The 24,956-nt window shown below is 40.2% G+C and overlaps 1 protein-coding gene across 1 annotated transcript; it reads left to right on the plus strand.

Moving 5' to 3' along the window:
- The first annotated feature begins 215 nt into the window (after positions 1-215).
- Positions 216-19,906, plus strand: DHX36 (DEAH-box helicase 36). The gene is made up of 25 exons (XM_053459451.1): positions 216-506; positions 3,300-3,430; positions 4,309-4,477; positions 4,925-4,963; positions 5,125-5,295; positions 5,611-5,690; positions 6,603-6,677; positions 6,754-6,920; positions 7,974-8,055; positions 8,424-8,564; positions 9,074-9,176; positions 10,354-10,441; positions 10,700-10,755; positions 11,045-11,109; positions 11,831-11,974; positions 12,506-12,623; positions 12,707-12,805; positions 13,009-13,182; positions 14,686-14,772; positions 15,147-15,230; positions 15,382-15,481; positions 15,582-15,672; positions 16,533-16,653; positions 17,795-17,947; positions 19,304-19,906. Exons 1-25 carry the CDS (start codon positions 294-296, stop codon positions 19,487-19,489), a joined length of 2,937 nt encoding a protein of 978 aa, XP_053315426.1. The 5' UTR covers positions 216-293; the 3' UTR covers positions 19,490-19,906.
- Positions 19,907-24,956: the final 5,050 nt, after the last annotated feature.

Genomic DNA, 24,956 nt, shown 5'->3' on the forward strand with positions numbered 1-24,956 from the left:
CACTAGCGCAGGTTCTAACAGAAGAAACATCTTCAGTACCCGCTTCCTTACTTCCTCCCAACTAACGGCAAGAGCATCGGAAGTGGGCAAAGTGACGTGATGACATCACTTCCCCGGCACGTTGCTGCCGTGTTGTACGCATGCGCACCACCTTCTACCCGGCTTTTGCCGCAGACTCGTTAAACTGTCTTGCCTCGTAGTCTGCCGAACATAAGCAGAACATGTAGTTTTACTGGCGTTTACCTGTATTGCGAGTTTGTTTGGAAACTAACGGCACGCCCGCCGGCGCTAGAATGAGTTACGAACAACGGAGAGGATGGGGACGGGGTCGGGGTGGACGAGGTGGTAGAGGTAGGGGGTCTTCATCCCAGTATGATGCGGGTCCTTCCAGTGCAGGCGCTGGAGGCGGTAGAGATAAACCGCCTCCTCATCTGAGAGGCCGGGATATCGGACTGTGGTATGCCAGGAGACAGGGCCAGAAGAGCAAAGACAGGGAGAGGATGGAGGTAGGTTGGCCAGCCGCCTATGCTTACTGCGCACCGTATTTGCTCCTCTGGCCACCTGTACAGTTTACGGAAGGAGATGGCGGCCTCCTGACAGAAACATATTCATATGCAAATATGTAATGATTTCAACTGTATGATTATGAGGGCTTTCCTAGACATTTGCAGCAGGAGTCTAGTCATGTGACTTCCATTAACCTCATTGATGTTGCCTGTCAGTCTGTGATAATTGCCCAGATAGTTAAACATTTCTTTAAACTAAAACATGTATACATTCTGCAGAATACTGTGAGCACTACTTATATCTAAAGGAATCGTTTCCTGCCCCTGACAACCCCTTTAGTGAGAATACATATTAAGGTACTTTATAGATTCTTCCACAGTGGGGGAAGAACACTTCCCTTAGGTAGAAACTGCAGCCCTGCAGCTGTCCTCCCCTTCCATGTTCTGATGATGATTGGCTACTTAAAGGAGTGTATCACCTGTCGGGACTCGTGTTGAACTAGCTGGTGATCTGGAAAGGGGCAAATGCATATGGAGGCAGAATCCTTCCATCACAGAAAGTTTAAGGAGTCTCACTTATTGCATCTTCACAATTTCTACTTAGTGGCTAATTATATAAATTAAGTTTATTTGTTCTCTTTTCCACTTAGCAGCAAAAGGATGACAACCACCTTGTAGAGAATAGTGTTTCTTTAAGAACTTGATCATGTTGCATTTAGGGCTGCAACTAACGATTATTTTAATAATCGATTAATCGGCCGATTATTTTTTCGATTAATCGATTAATCGGATAAAAAAAAACAATATGCAAATTTTTCGTTTATTTAAAAGAATTTAATGAACTGGATGTTAAAAAACAACTTAAAATTTACATTAACATTCTTATTTTGTTATGATGTAATAAAAAACAATATTTTCAAAGTACAAGAACCCAAACACAATATTTATGAAACAAAATAACCCCAAACATTCTGAAAAGAGGTGGACTATTACTGTTCAAGAAACTTTGCCCCAGCCCTGGCACTTTGCCCCAGAACTTTGCACCCAGCACTTTGCACCCAGCCCTGGCACTTTGCACCCAGCACTTTGCACCCAGCACTTTGCCCCAGCCCTGGCACTTTGCATCCAGCACTTTGCACCCAGCATTCAGCACTTTGCACCCAGCACTTTGCACCAGCACTTTGCACTTTGCACCCAGCACTTTGTACCCAGCACTCAGCACTTTGCGCCCAGCACTTTGCCCCAGCCCTGGCACTTTGCACCCAGCACTTTGCACCCAGCCCTGGCACTTTACACCCAGCACTTTGCACCCAGCCCTGGCACTTTGCACCCAGCACTGGCACTTTGCACCCAGCACTTTGCACTGTGCCCCTGCACCCAGTCTCCAACTCTGCCCTGCACCCAGCCCTGCCCCCACATTCTGCCCTGCCCCCACACTCACACTCTGCCCTGCACCCACTCTGCCCTGCACCCACACTCACACCCTGCCCTGCATCCCCACCCCCACTCTGCCCTGCACCCAGTCTCCCACTCTGCTCTGCACCCACACTCACACCCTGCATCCCCACCCCCACTCTGCCCTGCACCCAGTCTCCTGCCCTGCACCCCCCACCCCCACTCTGCCCTGCACCCCCACCCCCACTCCCACTCTGCCCTGCACCCCCACCCCCACTCTGCCCTGCACCCACACTCACGAACCGCTCTGTGCGAATGGAGCCACTCGCACAGAGCGAACCGCTCTGTGCGAATGGAGCCACTCGCACAGAGCGAGCCGCTCTGTGCGAATGGAGCCACTCGCACAGAGCGAACCGCTCTGTGCGAATGGAGCCACTCGCACAGAGCGAACCGCTCTGTGCGAATGGAGCCACTCGCACAGAGCGAACCGCTCTGTGCGAATGGAGCCACTCGCACAGAGCGAACCGCTCTGTGCGAATGGAGCCACTCGCACAGAGCGAACCGCTCTGTGCGAATGGAGCCACTCGCACAGAGCGAACCGCTCTGTGCGAGTGGAGCCACTCGCACAGAGCGAACCGCTCTGTGCGAGTGGAGCCACTCGCACAGAGCGAACCGCTCTGTGCGAGTGGCTCCATTCGCACAGAGCGATTCGCTCTGTGCGATCCGTGCACATAGACATGAAGAATACTTACCTCCGGAACGCGTCACATCCGTCACGTAGCTGAAAGAAGGCGGAGACTGCAGAGCGTGTAGCAGAAGCGGGGAACGCTCGCGGAGGTAAGTAAAAGGAGCCGAGTGCTCCAACAACGAATTGATCACTCGATTAATCGATAACGGAAATCGTTATCGATGATTTCCGTTATCGATTATTATCGATTTTATCGATTCGTTGTTTCAGCTCTAGTTGCATTAGATATGTGGTATGCAGGGCCATCGTGTACTTATTGTGTACTCCCTGTTTAATGCATATTGCCCCCGCCCCCCCGGTAGTCTTAACAGTTATCCTTCTCCAGTTAAGTAGCTAGAATCATTGACATGTCTTTAGGAAAGCAGTCACGTTATTGAGGTCCAAATTACCGAAGTGTGCTCTATCACCATAGTAACCTACGGTATCGTCCAGCATCAGGACCATTGTATTGATTGCTTTAGTAATGAGACAACTTTTTCAACTGTGAATTAGAATAACTTTAATGCATAAGCATGTAGTGTTCGCAAATGTGCTTAAAACATGATCGTTGTCTTACTGGACTAATAAAAAAGACAATGTAGTGATGGGGACCCAACAGCTGTTGAATCAAAAATTATTTTCCATTGTGACTTTTTGTGACTTTCTTCTAGAGAGCTGTTGTGCGAATGGATGAATCCAGAGAGGAACACATCACAAGACTTCTAAACTCTGTGCAGACATCATGTAACAACCAACAGCAGGCACCGTATGAAGACACTTGGTGGTCTGCTGAGAATGAAAGGTATGGCTTACCTGTAAAGTCAATGGGCTGCCTTTTTATATTAACCAGAAAATGGGCTGCGCTTCCGGAAATGACATAAGTGTGTAGTCATCCCATCAGAAATTTCTATTATAAAACTTTTGAGATAAATGTAAACGTGGCTTTAAATTCTCCACTTCTAATAATACCAGAAGAACGTTTTGATTTTCTTTGTATCCATTGCCTTTGATACAGTATTTATTCAGTTTGTGTAACTTTGTCTTTCTTTTTAATTTCACTACTGTTCAAAAGTCTGGGGTCATTTAGCTGTTTTCATGGGGAAGAAGGATATTTAGATGTTACACAGCTACCAAAGGGTTTTCTTATGATCAATTACCCTTTTTAAACGTAAACTTTGATTAGCGACCACAACGTGCCATTGGAACCCAGGAGTATGGGAATGATAAAGGGCCTCTGTACACCTATAAAGATATTCCATTAAAAGTTTCCGCCATAATAGTCATTTGCAACATTAATCATGGCTACATTGTATTTCTGATCAATTTGATGTTTCAATGGACAACTTTTGCTTTTCTTTGAAAAAATAACTTTCTGAGTGACTCAAAACTTAAATCATGGTATACATTTTTGTATATTATGCCAAATACTAAGTTTTTAAAACGGCCAACTCTTTTCTACCAAATACTATCCTGTTAATTGTATTTGTTAAACGACTAATACAGTTGGAGATACTAAAGTCACTTTGCTTACTAGTGCAGATACGTCTAGTGGAAGTAGTAGAAGCGAACAGAGAAATTCACGAATGCCGTTCAAAAAGGCCTGTTGGTTCTTCTCTGCCATCACTACTGAAGTATCCCTTTCTCCCCATACAACAAGTCTTAACCGCTGCTGTTTTTCAGGAACAGCCCTAGTCCTCCACCAAGAAGAGCAACAGTAAATGAAAAGAAATGCCAGGAACGGAATACTCCATTGGTCAGTCAAGAAAAGGAAACCAGCAGTGATTTGGATCGCCAACTCCAGGAAGAGCTGCAGAAAAAAAGAACAGACTTTAGATATGTAGAGATGCAGGTACTGATATGTTTTATTAAACACAAGGGATATTTGGGGGGTGGCCCTTAGCCTCTATGATTTGAAGACTCTGAGGGAAACTCTGTATCTTTTGTGAGCTTTAATTATAATGCCGTATATATCCATGAGCAGGATAATGTGCATCTGTGAGCATTGGCCGACAAGAATGCATTGGGCCATTATATTCCCAGGCTGCTGAGTGGCCCCTAAGGCTGAAAGCTTCCTCCCACCTCTATCTGGGTGACTTTGCCCACTATGAACCCCTTATGCGCATTGTCACTCCTCACTAATGCTTGAATGAGCTACTAGGAAGAGCTATCAAAACATGGAAAACTCAGTGTATAAGTTCACTATGTCTATCACAAAGGTTTGCAACATCAAACCCATAAGCAATGGCCTTTCTGTTGATCAACTGCTGGCTTTTAAATTATGCTTTTTTTTTTGCAGAGATTTCGAGAAAAACTGCCATCGTATAGCATGAAAGAGGTAAGAAATTGTAAACTGTTTTAATTTGGCGCAGCATCTGCATGTTCTGTACTGGATTAGTACATTTTTGCCTGCTTGAGAGAAAGTTAGCCTGGTATTCTGTTTTTCATAACTTCTGTTCACATTGCCTGCCATAATATGTTTTTTTTGCTCTATTTCAGGAGATAACGAAAGTCATAAATGCAAATCAAGTGACTGTTATTAGTGGAGAAACTGGTTGTGGGAAGACAACACAAGTAACACAGTTTATTTTGGATGACCATATTACTAGAGGAAAAGGCTCGAAGTGTCACATTGTGTGCACACAACCAAGGAGGATCAGTGCGATTTCAGTAAGATTTTCATATAACTTGAATATTTACCTATACTAGTATCTGAAGGTTTTTTTTTTTCATATTGGTTGTGTGATATATCAGATTCGCTACTTACTTTTTTATAAGAGCATTCTTAACGTTAACTTATATTGATGTAATTAATAAAACTCCCATCAGTTGAATTTTATTTGGTGTTTTTTTTGGGGGGTGGGTTGCACCCTGGTTCCTGTGTGTACCAATGATAATAGCAGTATTTATTTTGCATCATATTTTATTAGTTGCCACCAAACTAGTAGATCTTGTCAATTAAGTTGTCTGTTTTAATTGACTTAGGTTGCAGAGCGTGTGGCATCAGAGAGAGCTGAGCAATGTGGAAAAGGGAATAGCACTGGTTACCAAATCCGACTTGAAAGGTGGGGGAGAGCTACTTTGTTGGTCTCTTTGTTGCAATGAGAGTATTTGCTGGCTCAAACTTTTATTGCTGGAGTCTTAAGGTTGAGAAAAGATGTAGGGTCACATAACCTCAGTGGTCTTTTCTACAGCTTCAAAACTCAGCCATTCTCTGTGTAATACAAAACATATCACACAGTTAAAGCCCTTTTAACAATTATATTTAAGTTAACTCGAAGTGATCATGTATTCATTTTTAGGAAAGAACCCATGCCTATTTGTATCTGTACACAACAGCCCATAAGAGCAGTCATTCTGTTGCTTCCCAATGATGCCCTTCATGAGTAGATGAGGTATTCATAGCAGCTGGTGTGCCAGGGCTCTAGAAACTCTGTGCAATATCCCAAAGCACTAAAAGAGTCAATAGAAACGTAAAATGTACTAGAACATAGTGTTACAATAACCCATGAGCAAACCAAGCTAAAAGGCTCTCTGAGGTTTTCATGTAGGCTATTGCTGCGCTATTATGTCAGTATGTATGAGTAAAATGTTATCTCTTTGATTTTTTCTTCTTCTATACTAATATATTATGCTGCGTCAATTATCATTTTATCGTAGCTAAGAATTAAAAGGCATTAAAATACAGAGTGTGTAATAATGCTGTTTCCTTGAATACACACTATATATTAGCAAAAGGATAATCCCCAGTTTCTCCCCAGAGGAGGTTAATGCCTACTGCAGCTTTATGCACAATAATGGGAATATATGAACATTTTCATGTCGAGAGAGCTGCAATTCATAAGAAAGCAAACACTTCACATCTAATCATGACGATTTTCTCTAGCGGCAATGCATTTGCACTTAATATATCTAGCTCTTATAAAAAAAAAAAAAATCCTTATACTTGTGTTTTTTGTCCCCCTTATCATTTATAGTCAGTTACCACGGAAACAAGGCTCTATTTTGTACTGCACAACCGGCATAGTTCTACAATGGCTCCAATCAGACCAGTAAGTGCCTATGTGTTGGTGTATGTGGAAACACTCGATCTTTGCTGTTTTTTTAAACTTCTTTGTCTTGTTCCAGGAAACTGACCAATGTCAGTCACGTCGTAATAGATGAAATCCACGAGAGAAACTTGCAATCTGACGTTCTCATGGCAATAGTGAAAGATCTTCTAATTCATCGAAAAGATCTCAAAGTCATATTGATGAGTGCTACTTTAAATGCTGAAAAGTTTTCACAGTATTTTGGTAAGTTCCCATTTTAATAGCATTAGTTGAAAACTGAAATTAAGTAAAAATGATACATTCATGTTTAGAGCTGTAGATAGGTATCTAATAGTAATACATTCAAAGCTTGCATATCGATGTACTCTATATGGACACAAAAGTATTGGGACACCTGACTATTACACCAACAGGGAATTTGACATAGCATTCGAAATGCATAGACATTAATATATAGTTGGTCCCTCCTTTCCACAAGATTTTGAAGTGTTTCTGTGGCAGTTTTTTGACAATTCATTCAGTAGAGCATTTTTTAGGTCAGTCACTAATGATGGATGAGAAGGCCTGGCTCTTTGTTCATCCCAAAGGTGTTTGATTAGGTTGAGGTCAGGGCTCTGTGTGGGCCAGTCCAGTTCTTCCACACCAAACTCCTCCAACCATATCTTTATGGACCTAGCTTTGTGCACCACTTTATGGACAAACATATTGTGACTTATTGAAATCAGGGTTTGGGCTAGGCCCAGTGAAGGAAAATCTCAATGATTTAGCATACCAAGACATTTTGGACAATGTTATGCTTCCAGCTATTTTGGAACAGTTTGGGGAAAGCCTCTTTCTATTCCAACATGACTGTGCCCCAGTGCACAAAGCAAGGTGCATAAAGACATGGTTGGATGAGTTTGGTGTAAAAGAACTTGACTTTTTTTTTTCCCACAGATCTATCTGCTTTTACCTACGTAAAATACTATCCTCACGCCTGGTCCAGCTCATTCTCAGGAGAATCTATGTATACATGTGCAGTATAATGCATTTTTGACTGGTTAAGGAGTGCATATCAAAGTACTTACGACCTTCCTTAATATGCATTTTTTTTGGCGAGGGCTGCATGGGACACCTGGGTGTTCCTTTAATTTCTTTGTCGGTTTATGATTAAATTAATGTCACTGAAATTTTTCTTTAAGTATATTTCCAGAATTAAGTAGAGACTGTTTTAAAAAATTACACTGTTTTTATGTTATGACAATATATGATGCAGTTAAAATATCTAACATTTGTCTCATTTGTGTCTCATTACAGACAACTGTCCAATGCTCCATATCCCTGGATTTACTTACCCTGTTAAAGAGTATCTTTTGGAAGATGTAATTGAAGCGTTAGGGTATGTAATTCAACTTTATTGCGAGATCTGCCATCTAGCTGCTTCATGGCAAGTTTTTGATATAGCGCAATAATATATTTATAGTATAAAAATAAATTCAAATATCTTTGCATTTGCACCCATTCTACACACTTGCTGAAACCATGTTACGAGTTCTTAATTGGATAGTTGGAGTGTTTATGTATAGGTCACGTAAGTTTTAAGCCAACTTGTTGTTCTGTATATCAGCTACTGGTGCTAAAACCTCTGACTCGCTTTCGAGTTAGGAATGCACTGATGTAGAGAACATTTTAGTTGAGGAGAGATGAGGTTGTGTGCCAGGCCTGCTAATGTGTGTATTTCGGTTGCCTCCTTTCTCTGTTCTCCAGATATTTTCCTAAGGACTCAGACAAAAGACCTCGGTGGAAAAAACGTTTTATGCAGTGGAGCATGGAGCGTCCAGAAAAAGAAGAAAAGGAAGCAATATATCAGGAACGTTGGCCAGAATATGTTCAGACGCTCAAGGGAAGGTGGGACTTTTACTATACTTTTACATGATGCACTAAACTTTCCTTTTAAAACATGATTTTTAATATTTAATGCCTGTTCCTTAGCTGATCTTTGTAGTCATTACCTCTTGCTGTGCATATATGCAAGAACTATATTTGACACTGTTAACCCATTCATGTGCTATCAAAACATGCAACTCAATAGGACTGAACACAGCGCCAGAGGTAAACCTATCACAAGTAATTATGTAGCAGTCTTTGTGTGGAATGTAGTGGGGAGGGGAAATAGAGAGATAAAGTAATGTTTTATGTGAATTAACCTAAGCCCAGGTGTATATAGTTAATCTTATTTTTCCATATGCAACAGATTTATCCATCCAATGTCCTACAATGTAAACAGCTTGGGGACCTGTAACATGTGCAACACCGATATGCTTGGTTTCCAAGCCAAATCGCTAGCTTTTATGGATGAGCTTCAGTCAGATCGCATCAAAGTACAGTATATGAACACTGTTGCTCTAACCATTCAGATACTCTACAAGTACCATTGATGCCCTGGAGCTCATAGACGATGAAAAGATCGATCTTGACCTGGTTGCAGAGCTCATCAGACATATTGTTTTAAAACGAGAGGTAAGTAATTCCCCAGTTCTGATTTCGTTGAAAAATTCTGTTTTGCTTTCACTATGAAGGTTTTCATAACTCAGTTTTTTTTTGTGTCTGTACATTTCATGGCTGTATTTATTATAAACATGATGAAGTAATAGGACCCTTTGGGCATTGTTCACTAACTCGACAGCTGCCTGCTGAAAGCCGAGTCTCGGGGCATGCAGTTTAATGCATATGCACAGGGTGCATTCCACACGCCTGTTTTAGTACCAGGTGGCCCAAGCAGCCGCAGTCCATTGCCCCCAAGCACCCCTTTTAACAAATTGTTCGCAGAGGCAGGACTTTCCCCGAGTGTGTTGTTGCGTCATCCGGCAGTAGAAGCGCAGCAACTCATAAGAGGGTTGCGCGTATGCTAGGTAGCTGGCTGTTAGTGTATGTGTGTGGAGCAGAATGTATATACACTGTGTCAGCGTACAGTGTTGGGATGAGTGTGGGGTGTCAGTGTTAGACTTAGTGTGTGTTAGTGTACTGTGTGGTGTGTCAGTGTGTGTGGGGCTTGTAGAAAGATGAGGCTCAGCGTAACATGAAGGGAGCAGAGCATTGAGCGGTGAAGAAGCTGTACAGTGTGTGTGTGGGGGGGGGTTATTTCCTGTGCCTGAGTGTACCCTGTGTACTCTGCTTGCCCTGCATTGGAAGTACCGTATTGGCTCAATTATAGGCCGCACCCGATTATAGGCCGCACCCTAAAAGTTAGGTGCTATTTTAAAGAAAAATTTTGATTCTTAGTGTAAAAGATATGCTGCCACTCTGCAGCGGGGGGGAAAAAGTGCGGCCTATATTCTGGGAAATACGGTTATTGCTCTGCACCATACTCTGTACAGCTTCTTCACTGCAAGATCCTGCTAGGCTTCAAACAATATTGCTATATCTTTAAAAGAATGTGGGTGCACAAGAATATTCTTGCCTGGGGTGCCACTTGGTTTAGGACTGGCCCTGCTTCCTCCTACCTGTCCGTAGATATCTGCAAATCCAGGAATACTGCAGATTTATTATTTAACTACTTTCCGGTGCTAAACTCTCAGGATTCTTTTCTTGCTCGTTGACATGAAAATGCAGTACATGATTACTTTTAAAAGGGCTATTTAAAACCTAATGTGCTGGGACATTTGAAAGAAAATGCTTTTTCATTTCTCTTAAACAGGATGGTGCTATTTTGGTATTTCTACCAGGATGGGATAATATCAGCACTCTACATGATATATTGATGTCCCAGGTCATGTTTAAATCAGGTTGGTTCAATCTTATGTAGTCTATAGTTCCTGTAATAGCTTTACATGACATTTTTTATAACACAGTTCAAGAATACGTTGTTTTTAACAAGGTGGGTAAAATGCATATATACATATACATATATATATAGATAGATATATATATAAATATATATAAATATATCTATATATATCGTGCAGTTATGATTGGAGCACAAAACAAAACATATGTGCTTAACTTCAATGAATTTATTAATTCGATATGTTTCTTTTTTCCAGACAGATTTATTATTATCCCTTTGCACTCTTTAATGCCTACCGTAAACCAGACACAGGTATGGATTTAATGTATTTTGCGCTTGTTTTTAGCACATCACAGGTGAGCTCATGTAAATGCCATTGTATCACAGGACATGTGGACAGATGGATCCAAATTGTGATTCTTCTTTTTTCCTCTGCTCCTTGTTCTTTTGGATTATGGAGGGCAATTAGTTATTGAGTTAGACTACACCACATTTGTGCCTTGGTATTGTTGGATATCAAAAAATAATTGATGAATAAAAAAAAAAAAAAAAACCCAGGATATGTATAATAAACCAAACTAAAACTGTTCTTTTCTTCTAGGTTTTTAAAAAGCCCCCTCCTGGAGTCCGTAAAATTGTAATAGCAACCAATATTGCAGAGACTAGGTAAATATGGTAGCTGCCAAAACTAAAGTGATTTGAGAATTGTAGCCTAGAACATATGTATCGGCTATATTCCATAGCTTATATTTCTTTTTTTTGTTTTATTTATTATTTTAAGATTTTTCTGTTTTTGTATTTGTGAGAGAAAGTAGTAGGTAAAACACAAGCTGGGAATTCCACACCAGGCAGCGAACATACTTTCCCCTATATCTGCTGCTCATCCCTCCTTATTATTTGCTTCCACATACAGCCTCTTATCCTCTGTCGGAAAGTTGGGCAGACGGGGCTATATAATATTTAGCCCATCCTTTCCTTAACTTTGCAGATATCCACCCAACCCTTTGATCTGAATCCTAAAATACCGGTCCAAGGGGTGTTTTTATTTTACTGCTGTGGTCATCACAAATTCAGTTAGTCATATTTGCTTTGGGATAGCATTTATCCGTTATAGTCTCTGTTCACTTGCGGTCTGTCAATGTAACGGTGTTAGTGACTGCCTACATAGTATATTTAAGCAATTGGCAGCTGGCCCGGCTTTTGTTGAGAGTATGTCTAGCAATCCTTTAATTTCTGTAATAAAAGTTAGTTTCATACTTTGTGTTTCTGCTTTCTAGCAATTTTACCTTATTATATACATTATTGACAAATCTGTATAATCCTGCTAGCCATTATCCTAATAACTGCATGAAATCCACCAAAGCCAAAAACTTTGATCTTGTTCCAGCATTACGATAGATGATATAGTGCATGTCATAGATGGCGGCAAAATAAAGGAAACGCACTACGACACACACAATAACATCAGCACGATGACCGCGGAATGGGTTAGCCATGCGAATGCCAAGCAAAGGAAAGGTCGTGCAGGCAGGTAAATATACACAGCTTCTTTATGCTATACCGCCTTCTTAATGTTAGTAAGTCTGGATCAATCCGGAGGAATATGCCAGGTAGACATTACCACCCTACGATGGAAAAGCACAGTGTTCAAAAGTGCTGTTCCACCTGATATGCTGGATGTATTTACTCCTAGTTCTGCTGAATTTCCAAACCCTTCCCAAACATAATTCCTAAATCATTTAAAAGTTTGCCTCATTCGTGTAACGCAAAAGCAGACACTGATAGATGCCTTAAAACTCTGCAGTGGGAATAATGTGTTGACAAATCTGTTTTGAGTTGATTTGCTTACCATTGTAGAGAGAGTGCTGTTTTATCCAAGTGGAACAGCAGTTTTAATAGAATTTGAAAAGTGCAACAAGACCAATGGTTCATTAGAACTATTTGGGTGCTACTGAATCACTAAATGTTGTGCGGGACCGGGGAGTTCTCTGAGCGACTTGGCACGCTTTCAGTTAGGTCCCCCCAGTGTTCCATGCAATCTGTATGTTTCTGTCTCATGCAGAGTCCAGCCAGGTTACTGTTATCACTTGTACAACGGTCTGCGAGAGAGTCTGCTTGATGATTATCAGCTTCCAGAAATTGTCAGAACACCTTTGGAAGAACTTTGCCTGCAGATTAAGGTATCGGTACATTTGTTTTGTCTTTGTACCTGTCTTGGGTGTGACAATTTATTTGACTTTTTATTACTCTCAATTTTTTGTAGATCTTAAATCTTGGGGGTATTGCCCACTTCCTTGAAAAGTTAATGGACCCACCATCTCAAAGAGCTACATGTCTGGCAATAAACCATCTATTGGAGTTGGTATGTATTTAAGTTTACAACATAATCTAGCAGTTATCGTACATTCCTGCATATAGCTCTAGTTTACTATAACTAGAGATCGGATTCTCTTGCATTTTATAAATGTAAGTGGTAAGTAAACAAATATTAATAAAAAATTAGCATGTTCTTTCAAAGTGTCAAATAGGAAAAAAGTAACAATGCATCCTCTCCTTGGCTTTCAGAATGCTCTAGATAAGCGTGAGGAACTGACTCCCCTTGGTTTCCATTTGGCACGATTACCTGTTGAACCACATATTGGGAAAATGATCCTGTTTGGAGCCTTGTTCTGCTGTTTAGATCCTGTACTGACCATTGCGGCTAGCCTCAGCTTTAAAGATCCATTTATCATTCCTTTGGTAAGGTATTGTGCAATTTATTGTGGATCACTTCTTCACCTAATGCTATTGTAGGGTTTTAAGAAAATCAGGAATTTACCCTTTTCATTCGGCAACAGTGAAGCTTTATTTTTCAAATAAATCCGGGAGGGAAGGTAGTTGGGAAAGGGAAGCAGTTGTCATGAGTATACATCGATCAGCCATAACATCATGACCACCTGCCTAATATTGTGTAGGTCCCCCCTTTTGCTGCTTAAAACAGCCCCGACCAGTCGAGACATGTGCTCCACTAGACCTCTGAAGGGTGTAAGGTTGTATCTGGCACCAAGGTGTTAGCAGCAGATCCTGTAAGTTGCGAAGTGGGGCCTCCATGGATACATCCATGTGTTCTCCAGGTAAGCGTCACACATTCACCCTGCCATCCACGTGATGTAAAAGGAAACATGATTCATCAGACCACACCACCTTCTTCCATTGCTCCGTGGTCCAGTTCTTATGCTCACGTGCCCATTATAGGCATTATGGGTCAGCAGCTTTTCCTTCCTTGGACAGCTTTTGATAGGTACTGACCACTGCAGACCGGGGAACACCCCACAAGAGCTGCAGTTTTGGAGATGCTCTGACCCAGTCATCTAGCCTTCACAATTTGTCCCTCAGATCTTTACGCTTGCCCATTTTTGCCCAACTTTGAGGATGAAATGTTCACTTGATGCCTAGTATATCCCACCCACTGAAAGGTGCCATGATAACAAGATTATCATTGTTATTCACTTCACCTGTCAGGAGTCATAATGTTATGGCTGATCGGAGTATATGTTTGGCTTCATTTTCAATTTTATTTAGTCCAAAATTTTAGTCCACTTTCACTTTTCTGAATAAACATATTACATTTATTTAGTAATAAATTGCTGTTACTGTAAGGGACAGTTAGAATATTTAACACGCAGTAAAGGGGACCCAGCTCTTGGAAACTTACAATCTATAAGGTGGTTGAGAGAGAAGTGAGACTGTAGGGGAGGACTACTTGAAGACGTTGACTGTAGTGACAGCGAGCAGGCGATCGGTTAATCTTGCAGGTGGGCATGGGGATGGCTTCATTAGAATGCTGGTTGGAAAAAGAAAATATATGTATTTGTACTATTGAGGATGTTATAGGATTTGATGTAATTTTGTCCAAGTTGTGAATGTATGTTCCTGACACTGAAAAACAAAAGACAAAGTATTTTAGTCAGTGTATTTCTGCGAAGTGATATGTAGGTGACAGGTTGAGTTTAATAGGCAATAACATCAGGGTCGGTCTTAGTGTTACATAAGTGGGGCAGCAGACTGGGGTCTAAATCTGTGTGTGCAGGGCAACAGAGGCTACTTGGGGGGGCTATTTGGGCTGGCCCTGAATACCCTCTTCTCCGTGATCAAGTCTGTGGCTGGGATGTGAATCATGTAATTCCAGGCTTCAGTTTGGACTCGCAAAAACACTCTTGTTTTGTGTTAATACTGTTTGTGCCTTTTGTTTGCTCTGCTCAGGGAAAGGAGAAGATTGCCGATGCAAGAAGAAGAGAGTTATCTAAAAATTCTAAAAGTGACCATCTGACTGTGTTGAATGCGTTTCTGGTAAGCAATGTAGTTTTTGCAGTTTTTTTTCTTCCAAATGTCCCTTTTTTTTTCCTTCTAAAAATAAATTAAACCATATCCGCAAGCCACCCAATCAATTAAAGGAGCCAATGTTTTCTTTGTGAATTCAACTTTTGATTCGGTGATTTATTACTAAACCATATTTCAATATTTTGCGCTCTGTAATGTGTTCATTATCAGTAGCTGCAGCATCTTAAATATGAGTAATGCAATTGTATGTTTGCTAGCGCTTAAAGGTATATGCAAAAAAATTGTGATACACATCAACGAAGGATTATGTTTTTCTCATGCTTTGACCCCGTAGAAGTGTTTTCCTTCTATTGCTTCCTTAACCTAGTAGCTCTTTTTCTCAGGGCTGGGAGGAATCCAAATGGTGTGGTCCCAGAGCAGAGAGAGAATACTGTTGGGAAAATTTTCTGTCTTCTAACACACTCAAGGTAAATGTCCTGTTTGAGGAATGAGCATATATTCCAGTACGATTCTCATGATCCTCCACCAGTAGCTCAGCATCAGCTGATGCCCTTAGAGGGATCCAGTACTGCTGTTCAAATGCCTTTCAGCGTTTCATCTTGTTTATTATTGCCGTAGATGTTGAGTAATATGAAAGAACAATTTGCTGAACATCTGCTTGGAGCAGGCTTTGTGAGCAGTAGAAATCCAAAAGACATAAAATCTAATCACAATTCAGGTATTTTTTTATTTTATTTTTTTTAAGCGGTTTGAGGCATCAGCTGTGAAGTTGTTCGTATTTATTGTATTTATCTTGTTAACTTCTGTTTTCTTCACAGGCAATGAGAAACTCATTAAGGCAGTGATGTGTGCTGGCTTATATCCAAAAGTGGCCAAGATTCGGCCCAGCTTCAGCAAAAAGAGGCAGATGTAAGTGTAAAAACGCATCAATTCAGTGCTCCTCTATTCTTCACATTTTTACGATATGTTTCTTTAATAGTCCTCCTTTTCAATTTTAGTGTATCCACACAAATTATATATCCTTTTTTGGATGCTACATTTAGCCATATAGCTAAATGTAGCATTTATAACACTTAGCATGAATAATATGTTAAAAACCGGAATAAAATCACACTTTTGTATGTTTGTAGTTGGATTGACCAAAATACCCCCAATATATTTATATAAGTGTCTTGAGTCTGGAAATACCTTATACGCTTAGAATTTCCACACTTTTTTTTGCAATTATAGGGCGAATAGTTGAACGTTATACATCACCATTTCAAAGTGCATGATTTTTACAGTTGGTATACTGTTTTGTTATGGTAATAATGGGCACAAAAAGATGAATAACCCACCAAGTACATATTTAAGGAAAGCAGACAAAGTTAGGGTATTTCCCTTTTGGGGAACTTTTAGGCTTGTGTCATGGAACCAATCGCCACCAAAGTAAGCCATTATTAACCCCTTAATGTCTGGTGACAATCGTGGTGATCACGTGGGCACTGCTGCTGCTGTCTGACCAGCACCCCACCGCGAACCTTTGATTGCTCATATAGGAGTGATTCTACAGGCTCAACACACAATTGTCTGTAAACCGGCAATCATGTTCCCAGCTGCCACAGGCAGCTTCAGGGAGGGGGGCAGTTTGTTGCTTGGGTCCCCACACAAGTTACGGGAACTGCCGCAACATTCCACTGCTCCATGATCGCTCCATTTTAGGTTATGTTTCTATGTTTGCGTGTCGCAATATGACTCCTTCTGACGAATAGCTGATATGTTTGCCTTAGGGTAAAAGTGTATACAAAATCTGATGGCAAGGTTAACATTCATCCGAAGTCTGTCAATGCAGAAGAGAGAGAGTTCCACTATACTTGGTTGGTCTACCATCTGAAGATGAGAACAAGCAGCGTAAGTACAGTGTCCCTCCATGTCTCAACCTGTGGTGCTCATCTTGTTTGTTATCGCCGCACCGGATATGAAGTCATATGAACTTCACTACAGAAGAAAGTTAAGACTTCTTAAAGGCTTGTTAAACCTCCAGTCCATTAGGCTTTTTTATTTTTTATTTTATACAAAGCAAGGTTATTTCAGATACATTACACATACGTACACAGCCACTCTAACACCATACACTTATACATACGTACATACATACATACCCATAGCCAGTGCAACACCATGCACTTACACAAATAAACATACACGCACACACACGAACATCTTACAGCAGCGTACTGGCAGTACCGGCCAGCAGCAGCGGAGGCTGTCTGCACGCAGGGTACCTGGATCCTCCTCTCTACCTGACACTTCCACCGGAGCTTCTATGGCGGAGCAGCGGCGTGACCTTCCGGTGCAGGTTGTCTGTGCGCAACGACACCAGGAAGTCTGGAGCACGGGGGAGAAGTATAGGGATGCATCAGTAAGTCAGGGGAGGGGGCATATAGTGGGGTATAAGGCATATCAGGGAGCAGATTGGCATATAGGAGGGCAGGTTGGCAAATAAAAGGAAATAAAAACAAGAACTGCATTTTTCTCAATCATAGTTTTTATTAAATATGAAAAAATAGCTTACATGTGAATTAATATTTACTAATAACATTTTTCCTATAGTGTCTTATATTCAGGCTTTTTCTTTTTTTCTAAATTAATATTAAAATTTTGGGGGGTCATCTTATAATCAGGGTTATCCTCTAATCGAGCAAATACGGTATTTTACATGACAAGTAGCACAAGTAAAACTGCCATGTTCCAGGTTATCCGGTGTACACCCATGTAACAGATGTTTATGGCATTACTATTATTTTACATTTTTAAACATCAATTAAAAACAGGTACATTGCATCGTTACAGACTGATTGCAAACCAGCTAATGACCTAATCTGCCACCATTCCTTGCCTCCTGTTTTTTTGTAGGTATCTAAGGCTACTGAAAAGTAGCATTACCTAGTTTTATGAAATTTAAGGGCAGTGAATAATTTTTGCTCGTGAAGCTTGTACTTGACATTATTTGTGCATGTTTTTCACATTACACAATGAATTGGTTTGACAGATTTACTTGTACGATTGTACAGAAGTCTCACCGTACTCCCTGCTTTTCTTTGGTGGAGAAATTTCTATCCAGAAGGACAAAGACCAAGATACTATAGCTGTTGACGAATGGATAGTATTCCAGTCCCCTGCTAGAATAGCACATCTAGTTAAGGTAAGATTTGTTAAAAATGCAGCATACAGTAAATAAAATATTTGGATTCTCTTGCAATATTTATTGAGGATGCGGTGGAAGTCTGCATTGTAGGTAAAGCACAGAATTTAAATGTGGTCATGTGTCATTTGGTTTTATTGCTTAAAATATATTGCTTAAGATATCCAGAGAAATCTCGGCATTCAGTAGCTTTGGAGTCTGTAATTCTCTTGCTGACACCATGGTTTGTTGAATTGCTTCTGGGTAAATGTTTTTTTTTTCCTTGCCCTAAATCTTCCCGTAAGATCTTTTGTGATCGAAACAGGTCAAGCGGTTTCATGGAGGGTGGCCAGCAGGTATATTAACTACCTAGTTGTAGAACTTTGGCTCCCGTGTTCAGCAATTTTCCTTAACGAAAAGCAGCATGTGTAAAGGGACAGCCTCGAAAATGAAGGTTTTTTAAAAAAATTTAAAAACTAAGGCTCTGGCTCCCGTCTCTTCTGTGATCCGATGATTTACTCCTCTGATTGGCTTGAAGCAGCCAGCCAGTCAGTGTCAGGAAAGTGCACTCTCTCAATCTAGTTATCCTCCTTGCAGCGCTCACAGAGCCAGGAATTGGCTGCCGGTAGGTATATCTCCTGTATGGAAAATAGCTGCGGGGAGGGCAAACAGGCGTATGGGTAGAATTCAGAGAATCTCCCCGTGGATTTGTAAGGGAGATTTGTAAGGGACCTCCTATCTATCATTTGTAAGCACTACCTGACCTTGTCGGCAACTGTTGAATATCCCTAATTTAATGGCATTGACCACCTTTATATTCACTGGATTCATGGTGTATTAAGAGGCCTTATCATCTTATGTGTACAATAGCTTATTTCCATTCTATTGCAGTTTCCAGTATAATCATACATTATTCATGAGGGGATTTTTACTGTGTTAGTGCAAAGTTTGGCATCCTTGTCTTTTCTAGTTGTTGGCTTACAGTTACTGCCATCAGCAGCCAGAATATCTCTGGTGACCGTGATGTGAGTTTTTCCCCCCAAGATACACTACAGTAGACGGTTTGCCTGGCAGGAAAAATGTCTCCTTAAAGGCATGCTAAACCTATAGCCAATTTTCTTTTAAACATTTCAAAGCAAGAGGTTATTTCAAATACATTTATTTAATGTACATGCACTTTGCAAAATGTAAAACCAAAAAACTTTCATACAGCCTAAAATTACTAGTAATGTCAGCAGAGTCAAGCAGTATGCAATCTGCTACGTACTAAGTGTATGCCACAACAATTTTGCTATAGTGCTGTTTTAATGTTTTGTTACATGTAACAAATTGTGTTAAATAGAATAAAATGCATGTCCCTCCCAATCTGAATTTCAGGATTTGAAGGCGGAACTTGATATTCTTTTACAAGAGAAGATTGAAAAGCCTCAGCCTGTGGACTGGAATGAGACAAAATCCAGAGATTGTGCTGTCCTCTCGGCTATCATTGACCTTATAACCACACAAGAAAGCGCGCAAACTAAGAACTTTGCACCTCGCTTCCAGGAAGAATATTGCAACTGATTGGGAGCAATCCTCTTGCAGCAAGAAACTACTATTCTCAAACTTTTTTTTTATTATTATTATTATTTATAATCCTAGCGCTGTTGGAAATATCTAGTCAGCCGAGCGCAGCGCTGTCTTAATGAAAGGTGCCATGTTTATTAGCTGCAACTTATTCAGACTCCAACATGATTGCGGAATTCACTTCTTGGAGCCGGTGAGACAATGGACAATGGTACCTTGTGTTACTGGCGCTGCCATTGCTATCCTAAGCCTGAAGGCTGAGCTGTACATAACTTGCTCAATGCTTTTCATTTCCATAAACTAAATAGTTTTACACAATTTCTGTTTTGTTCTTCCTGGAATGTACTATAATAGTATATGTGTATTCTGGAATATTGGCAGGTTGTGACAGAAGAATTAAAAACTCCCATTCCATGTGTTCTATATATATATGAAATATAAAACAAAGGATTTGGTATTTGGGGTAAATTTCACTTTACTGAGAAGATGGTGGATAAATGGAACAGCCTTCCATCAGGAGTGGTAGAGGTGAATACAGTAAGGGGATTTAAATATGTTATAGGATAAGCATATCCTAAATCTAAGATAAGATCAAGAACTGAGTAGGAAAAAAATGGCAGATTAGAGGAGTTGTAATTGTCTTTATCTGCCATCAAATTCTATGAGCAGAGCTTTATACAATGAAAGCATATGTTCTGTGAACATGTGAGATGTTTAGAGATAACCCTTCATAATCCTCATGCTTAAGGTCAGACAGCATTAACATGTGTCCTGTTAATTGTTGAAATTAACAGTTTAAACAGCTCCACATGTCCCCCCCCCTTTGGTGTCATCAGACAATGTGCAATTAATTGGAGATCCTGCCCCATCTATAAATTGTGATGGATTTAGTTCTCCAAGACAATTTTTCTTCTAAAGATCAAGTAATGCCACCAGATGAACCATTTTAGCTTCCTAGTGATATTCATTAAATAAAAGCTTAGATATTCTGTTTTTTTAAAGATAATTTTAACCCCTTAATGACACAAAAATGCATTGTTTTCATGCATTGTTTTATTCCTGACATTATATAAAAATCAGGTTTTGTGTCAAGCAGTACCAGTCATGTAGATGCCATGTGATTCTTGTATCTACTTTTAAATGGATAGTAGTATTATGGATAACTCAAAGACTTGGCTAGAACAGCAGGTAGAACTTTTGAGAGAGTTTAACGCAATGTTAGAAGCTTGCCACAGTATCTGAAAGAATTGGTCCCACGTGCATTAATACTCACTTATCCATAAATGTTTCTTTCTAGCTAATGTTCAACTCATATTTATGGAAATTCACACTCCTAGGCATTCTTTTGCTGTTCAGTTTAGTGTTGACTACATCACACTACTGTGAGCAGTAGGTGGCCTTTAATGCCAAACATGGAGGGGTTGGCCCAGGGGCAAAGAGGTAGTTGCCCTCCTTGGCCAGGGTGACTTGGACCAGCCCTTTGGGAGGTGGGAGTCCAATGGGCTCGCTTAATGTAATGTTTCCTGACCCCAGAGTGGTAGCTAGCACTGCATGCAAGCAGGACACAAGTACAGGCATTTGCATCTGCTGTTCACCTGATGCTAAATAAAAGCTTTTGGTTGCTACTGCTTATAGAAACACTACAAAAATGAAGAGACATTTTACCTCTAATTGCTTGCATTGATCATGCATACAATATCGAATGTTTCCCCTGTTGATGTTTCCCTCAGCAATTCCTACAATCCTCTCTAAAACCACCTACCACTTATCATTATTGGTATAATGGTGTTGACTATAGAAATTTACAAAATCTGCACTTAGTCACAATCTTCATTATGAATAATCACAGTATTGTTAAGAATATATTAGTCAATGGTAAGAAATGTAATATAATGCAACATGCAGGTACTCAGAACAGCCACACACTGATATAAAAGCAATTTTCAGGAATGAAAAATATTCTTGACTCCCACAGGCTTATTCTTGCTTATAAGCCAACAATAATTAAAGACCCCTTATACATCCCACGTACATAGGGTCTGTTGTGCTAGAAAGCTTCTTTTGCTAAATCCATGAAATTATGATGTCATAAGTGTTTAATACTAAAGCTTTTGAGTTTTTCTTTTATGATAAAAAAAAATTATAGGTTTCTTAACATTTTCATGGAGGCGAAGGAATGTTCTGCATGAAATGGCAGGTGATATTCACCTGACCTTGACTTATGCTCACTAGGGAAAGTTCTGTTTTGGGCAGCTACATGATGCTAACTGAACATGGACCTTCCCTGTGATCTTCATATTAATGGGCTTTTTCTTCTAAATGATGTTGCTAAAACACAATAGGTGGAGCACTTCTTAATTCATGCTATTTTTTCAGGGGAAAATACATTTATATTAGTATATGGAGAGTTTGCAGGAGAGTTGTGGTTCTAATACAGTCATTTCTCTGTTGCTTATAAAGTCCCAATGGTGGCAAGCTTCTCCAGTGTGAAGGGTGAGCTGGTCCTGAATGATGTTTAATTCGATGTGTGAAGAAATGTCACTCAAATAGTCATTATACAGGGCCAGCTGGGGTTGGGCCTTTAACAACTTTTATTATATTACTATAATGTTTAAAATAGGTATGATAATAAATAGGCATTTTTTTCTGTTAATTAAAAGGGAGCTATTTTCCTTGAAGCATTTAGCATTCCTAAATTACCGGTAATTTACTTACCAGTGCAATTGTTTTGCAAGTATTTAGTTTAAAAGTAAGGGACTGTTTTATAGATAATTGTTCTCTACACAGAATTACTAAGATTGTTGAACATATAACATTGCAAAATGTTATATTTAGAAAACTATGGTGGACTTTTTTTTATTACATACTTAAAGGCTGCTGATAATGCATTCAGCAATCTAAAAATTACAAATCACACATAGCTGGTAGAATCTATTACCAAAGTGCATTATTTGAAGCCTTCATTATCTGGTACAGCGGGTTTTCTTGCGCCCATTCATACAATAGATGGCCAAAAGTATGTGCACAGCCCATTTAGTTCAGCCACACGCATTGCTAACAGCCGTACAATAGCAAGCACAATAGCCAGGTTATCTCCGTAGACAAACATTGGCAGCGTGACTGGCAACAGGGGCGGGCTGGCCGGCCAGGCAGGCAATTGCAAGCGGTAGGTCATGCAAGCTCACAGAATGGGACTGCTAAGTGTCAAAGCATGTAGTGCATAAAAGCTGTGTGTCCGCCGACATAATCATTACTGCCTATTTGTTGTGAAATCCATCGACTAGATCCATGTGTTTCTTAGATTCCTAAGACAAGTTGGGAATGTTGTAAACATACAAAGATATTCCATTAAAAATCGGCAATTTACAGCTACAATGGTCATTTACAACATTAACAGCGCCTGCACTGTATTTCTGCCACACACCAGGCCACACTGTCACCTCTGGGCCCAGATTAGCTGGGAACTGCCCCAGACGGGCAGAGCGCAGGGCCATCATAACAGCATTGTATGCCCTGGGCAAAATGATGTACTGGAACCCCCTACACCCCCAAAAAAATACATGATGTACACACATGCACAGTCCTTACAAAACACCTGCCCCCACACACACACTACCTATATACACACAAATACAGTGCCCTTACACAGAAACATACAGGGTCACACTTTCCCTTCTTATCTCCTGCCTCCCTTCCTCATCTTCCATCCTGTGGTGGGACCGTTAAGTCTGTCATTTCAGACCTCTACTTTAGTGCCCCCTAATCACTATGCACTGGCAATTGATGCAGAGTGCCAGAATAAAATGTCATATTCTAGTCCTCGGCATCAATTGCTGGAGCAGTGATTAGGGAGCACGGAAGTCGAGGTCTGAGGTGACCGGCCTCATGCTCCCTAATGTTGGGCTGGTTAGCGGGAGATTGCAATCTCCCCAACTTAACCTGCTCGGCCTCCTACCCACACCAGCTCTTACAGTGCCTGGATGCACACTGCACTCAGCCACCACAAGCGCTGGTTTGGGTAGCAGGACCCCCTGGGGCGACCGCTGAGCAGGGATGTTTTGGGGAGATGACAATCTTGCACCTGCCTCGACGCGGCCCTGAGAACGCAGGTCTTCTGCCCAGTACGCCCATGCGTTAAGACAGCACTGGTTTACTACTCTTAGAATGAATCATACTTAAATCTCAAAGTGCAGCAGATGACTCTGGGTTTGGGGGATTCCAAGAGTATTAATGACTGCATAGTGCTGCTATAGTAAGTTTGGTGGAATAGTAAGAACAATCTATGGCGATTTGTCATGGTTGCCAAGTGTAGAGGCATGTTAATGCTACAACATTCTATACATATCTGTGAATCCATATGTGTGGTTGCAAATCAAATACCTATAGGATGAAAGAGAGAGCCCCCTTTTATTCTGCGCCATCATTGACCCAAACATCATATTGCCAGCATGCGGTGGTGTGTGTTCCAGTAATATAAAGTGATAACGATTACCCAAGCCTGGTTTAGAGAGCTGCAGTGAGCTTTTATTTATAAAACCTCACAAAGAACAATACATAGAACTTTAAAATCCTTTATTTACAGTAGTAAGTCACAGAGAAAAGTCACAGTGTTCTGTATTAAAACATATACTACATGTGTTTTATCTAGAGTGGCAACTAAAACAACAGATATTTCTCCAGTTAAGTCTGCAACGGAGTTAAAGAGCTTGATGACAGCAATCAGACACATAGTGCTTGGCCCCAGACCTCGTCCATTCACTAAAGAGGGAGTTTGAAACACATAGTTCAACTTGCATTTAAAGGACTGAAAAACTGAGGTTTGACCTTATCAGGACGTTGACATTTCTAACTCTCATCCAAGCTCTCTCTTGAGTGGATAGACCCCAAAGTTGTAACAGCCAAGAGATCCCCTTTAGCAAACTAAAAAACAAAACTAAGAAAACTATTTGCACAGCCACAGGAGGACACATTAAGTGTGTGTATATGCGTATATGTGTATACATCTATATATATATATATATATATATAGATATATATATATAGATATATAAATATATATATATATATAGATAGATAGATAGATATACACATACACACACATGCTCTATTTTTATATATAGTTAATATACGTAGGTATACTCTTTTGTAAACAAATACATGTTATTTGCTGCACACGATAAAAATGGTCCTATTTGGTACTTAAGATGAAATTCCTCATAATTTTGCAACAAAGCTATTTGATGAAGATGGGGTCAAATTTGAAATCTTAAAATACTTCTCTGTTATATACTAATGTTTTTGTTTAAGGCACTGTTATACATTAAAAAAAAATATTCATCCAGTGAATTTAAATGGTTTGCTGCAATGTTGGGAATTGGAGAATTGAACCATGACACTGCCTTATTTCTGCAACGTAACTTTAAAAACAGAAATATAGGTGATATTAACTTTAAAAAAAAAATAA

Source organism: Spea bombifrons, chromosome 3 (assembly GCF_027358695.1).
Source record: "Spea bombifrons isolate aSpeBom1 chromosome 3, aSpeBom1.2.pri, whole genome shotgun sequence".
Lineage (NCBI taxonomy): Eukaryota > Metazoa > Chordata > Amphibia > Anura > Pelobatidae > Spea > Spea bombifrons.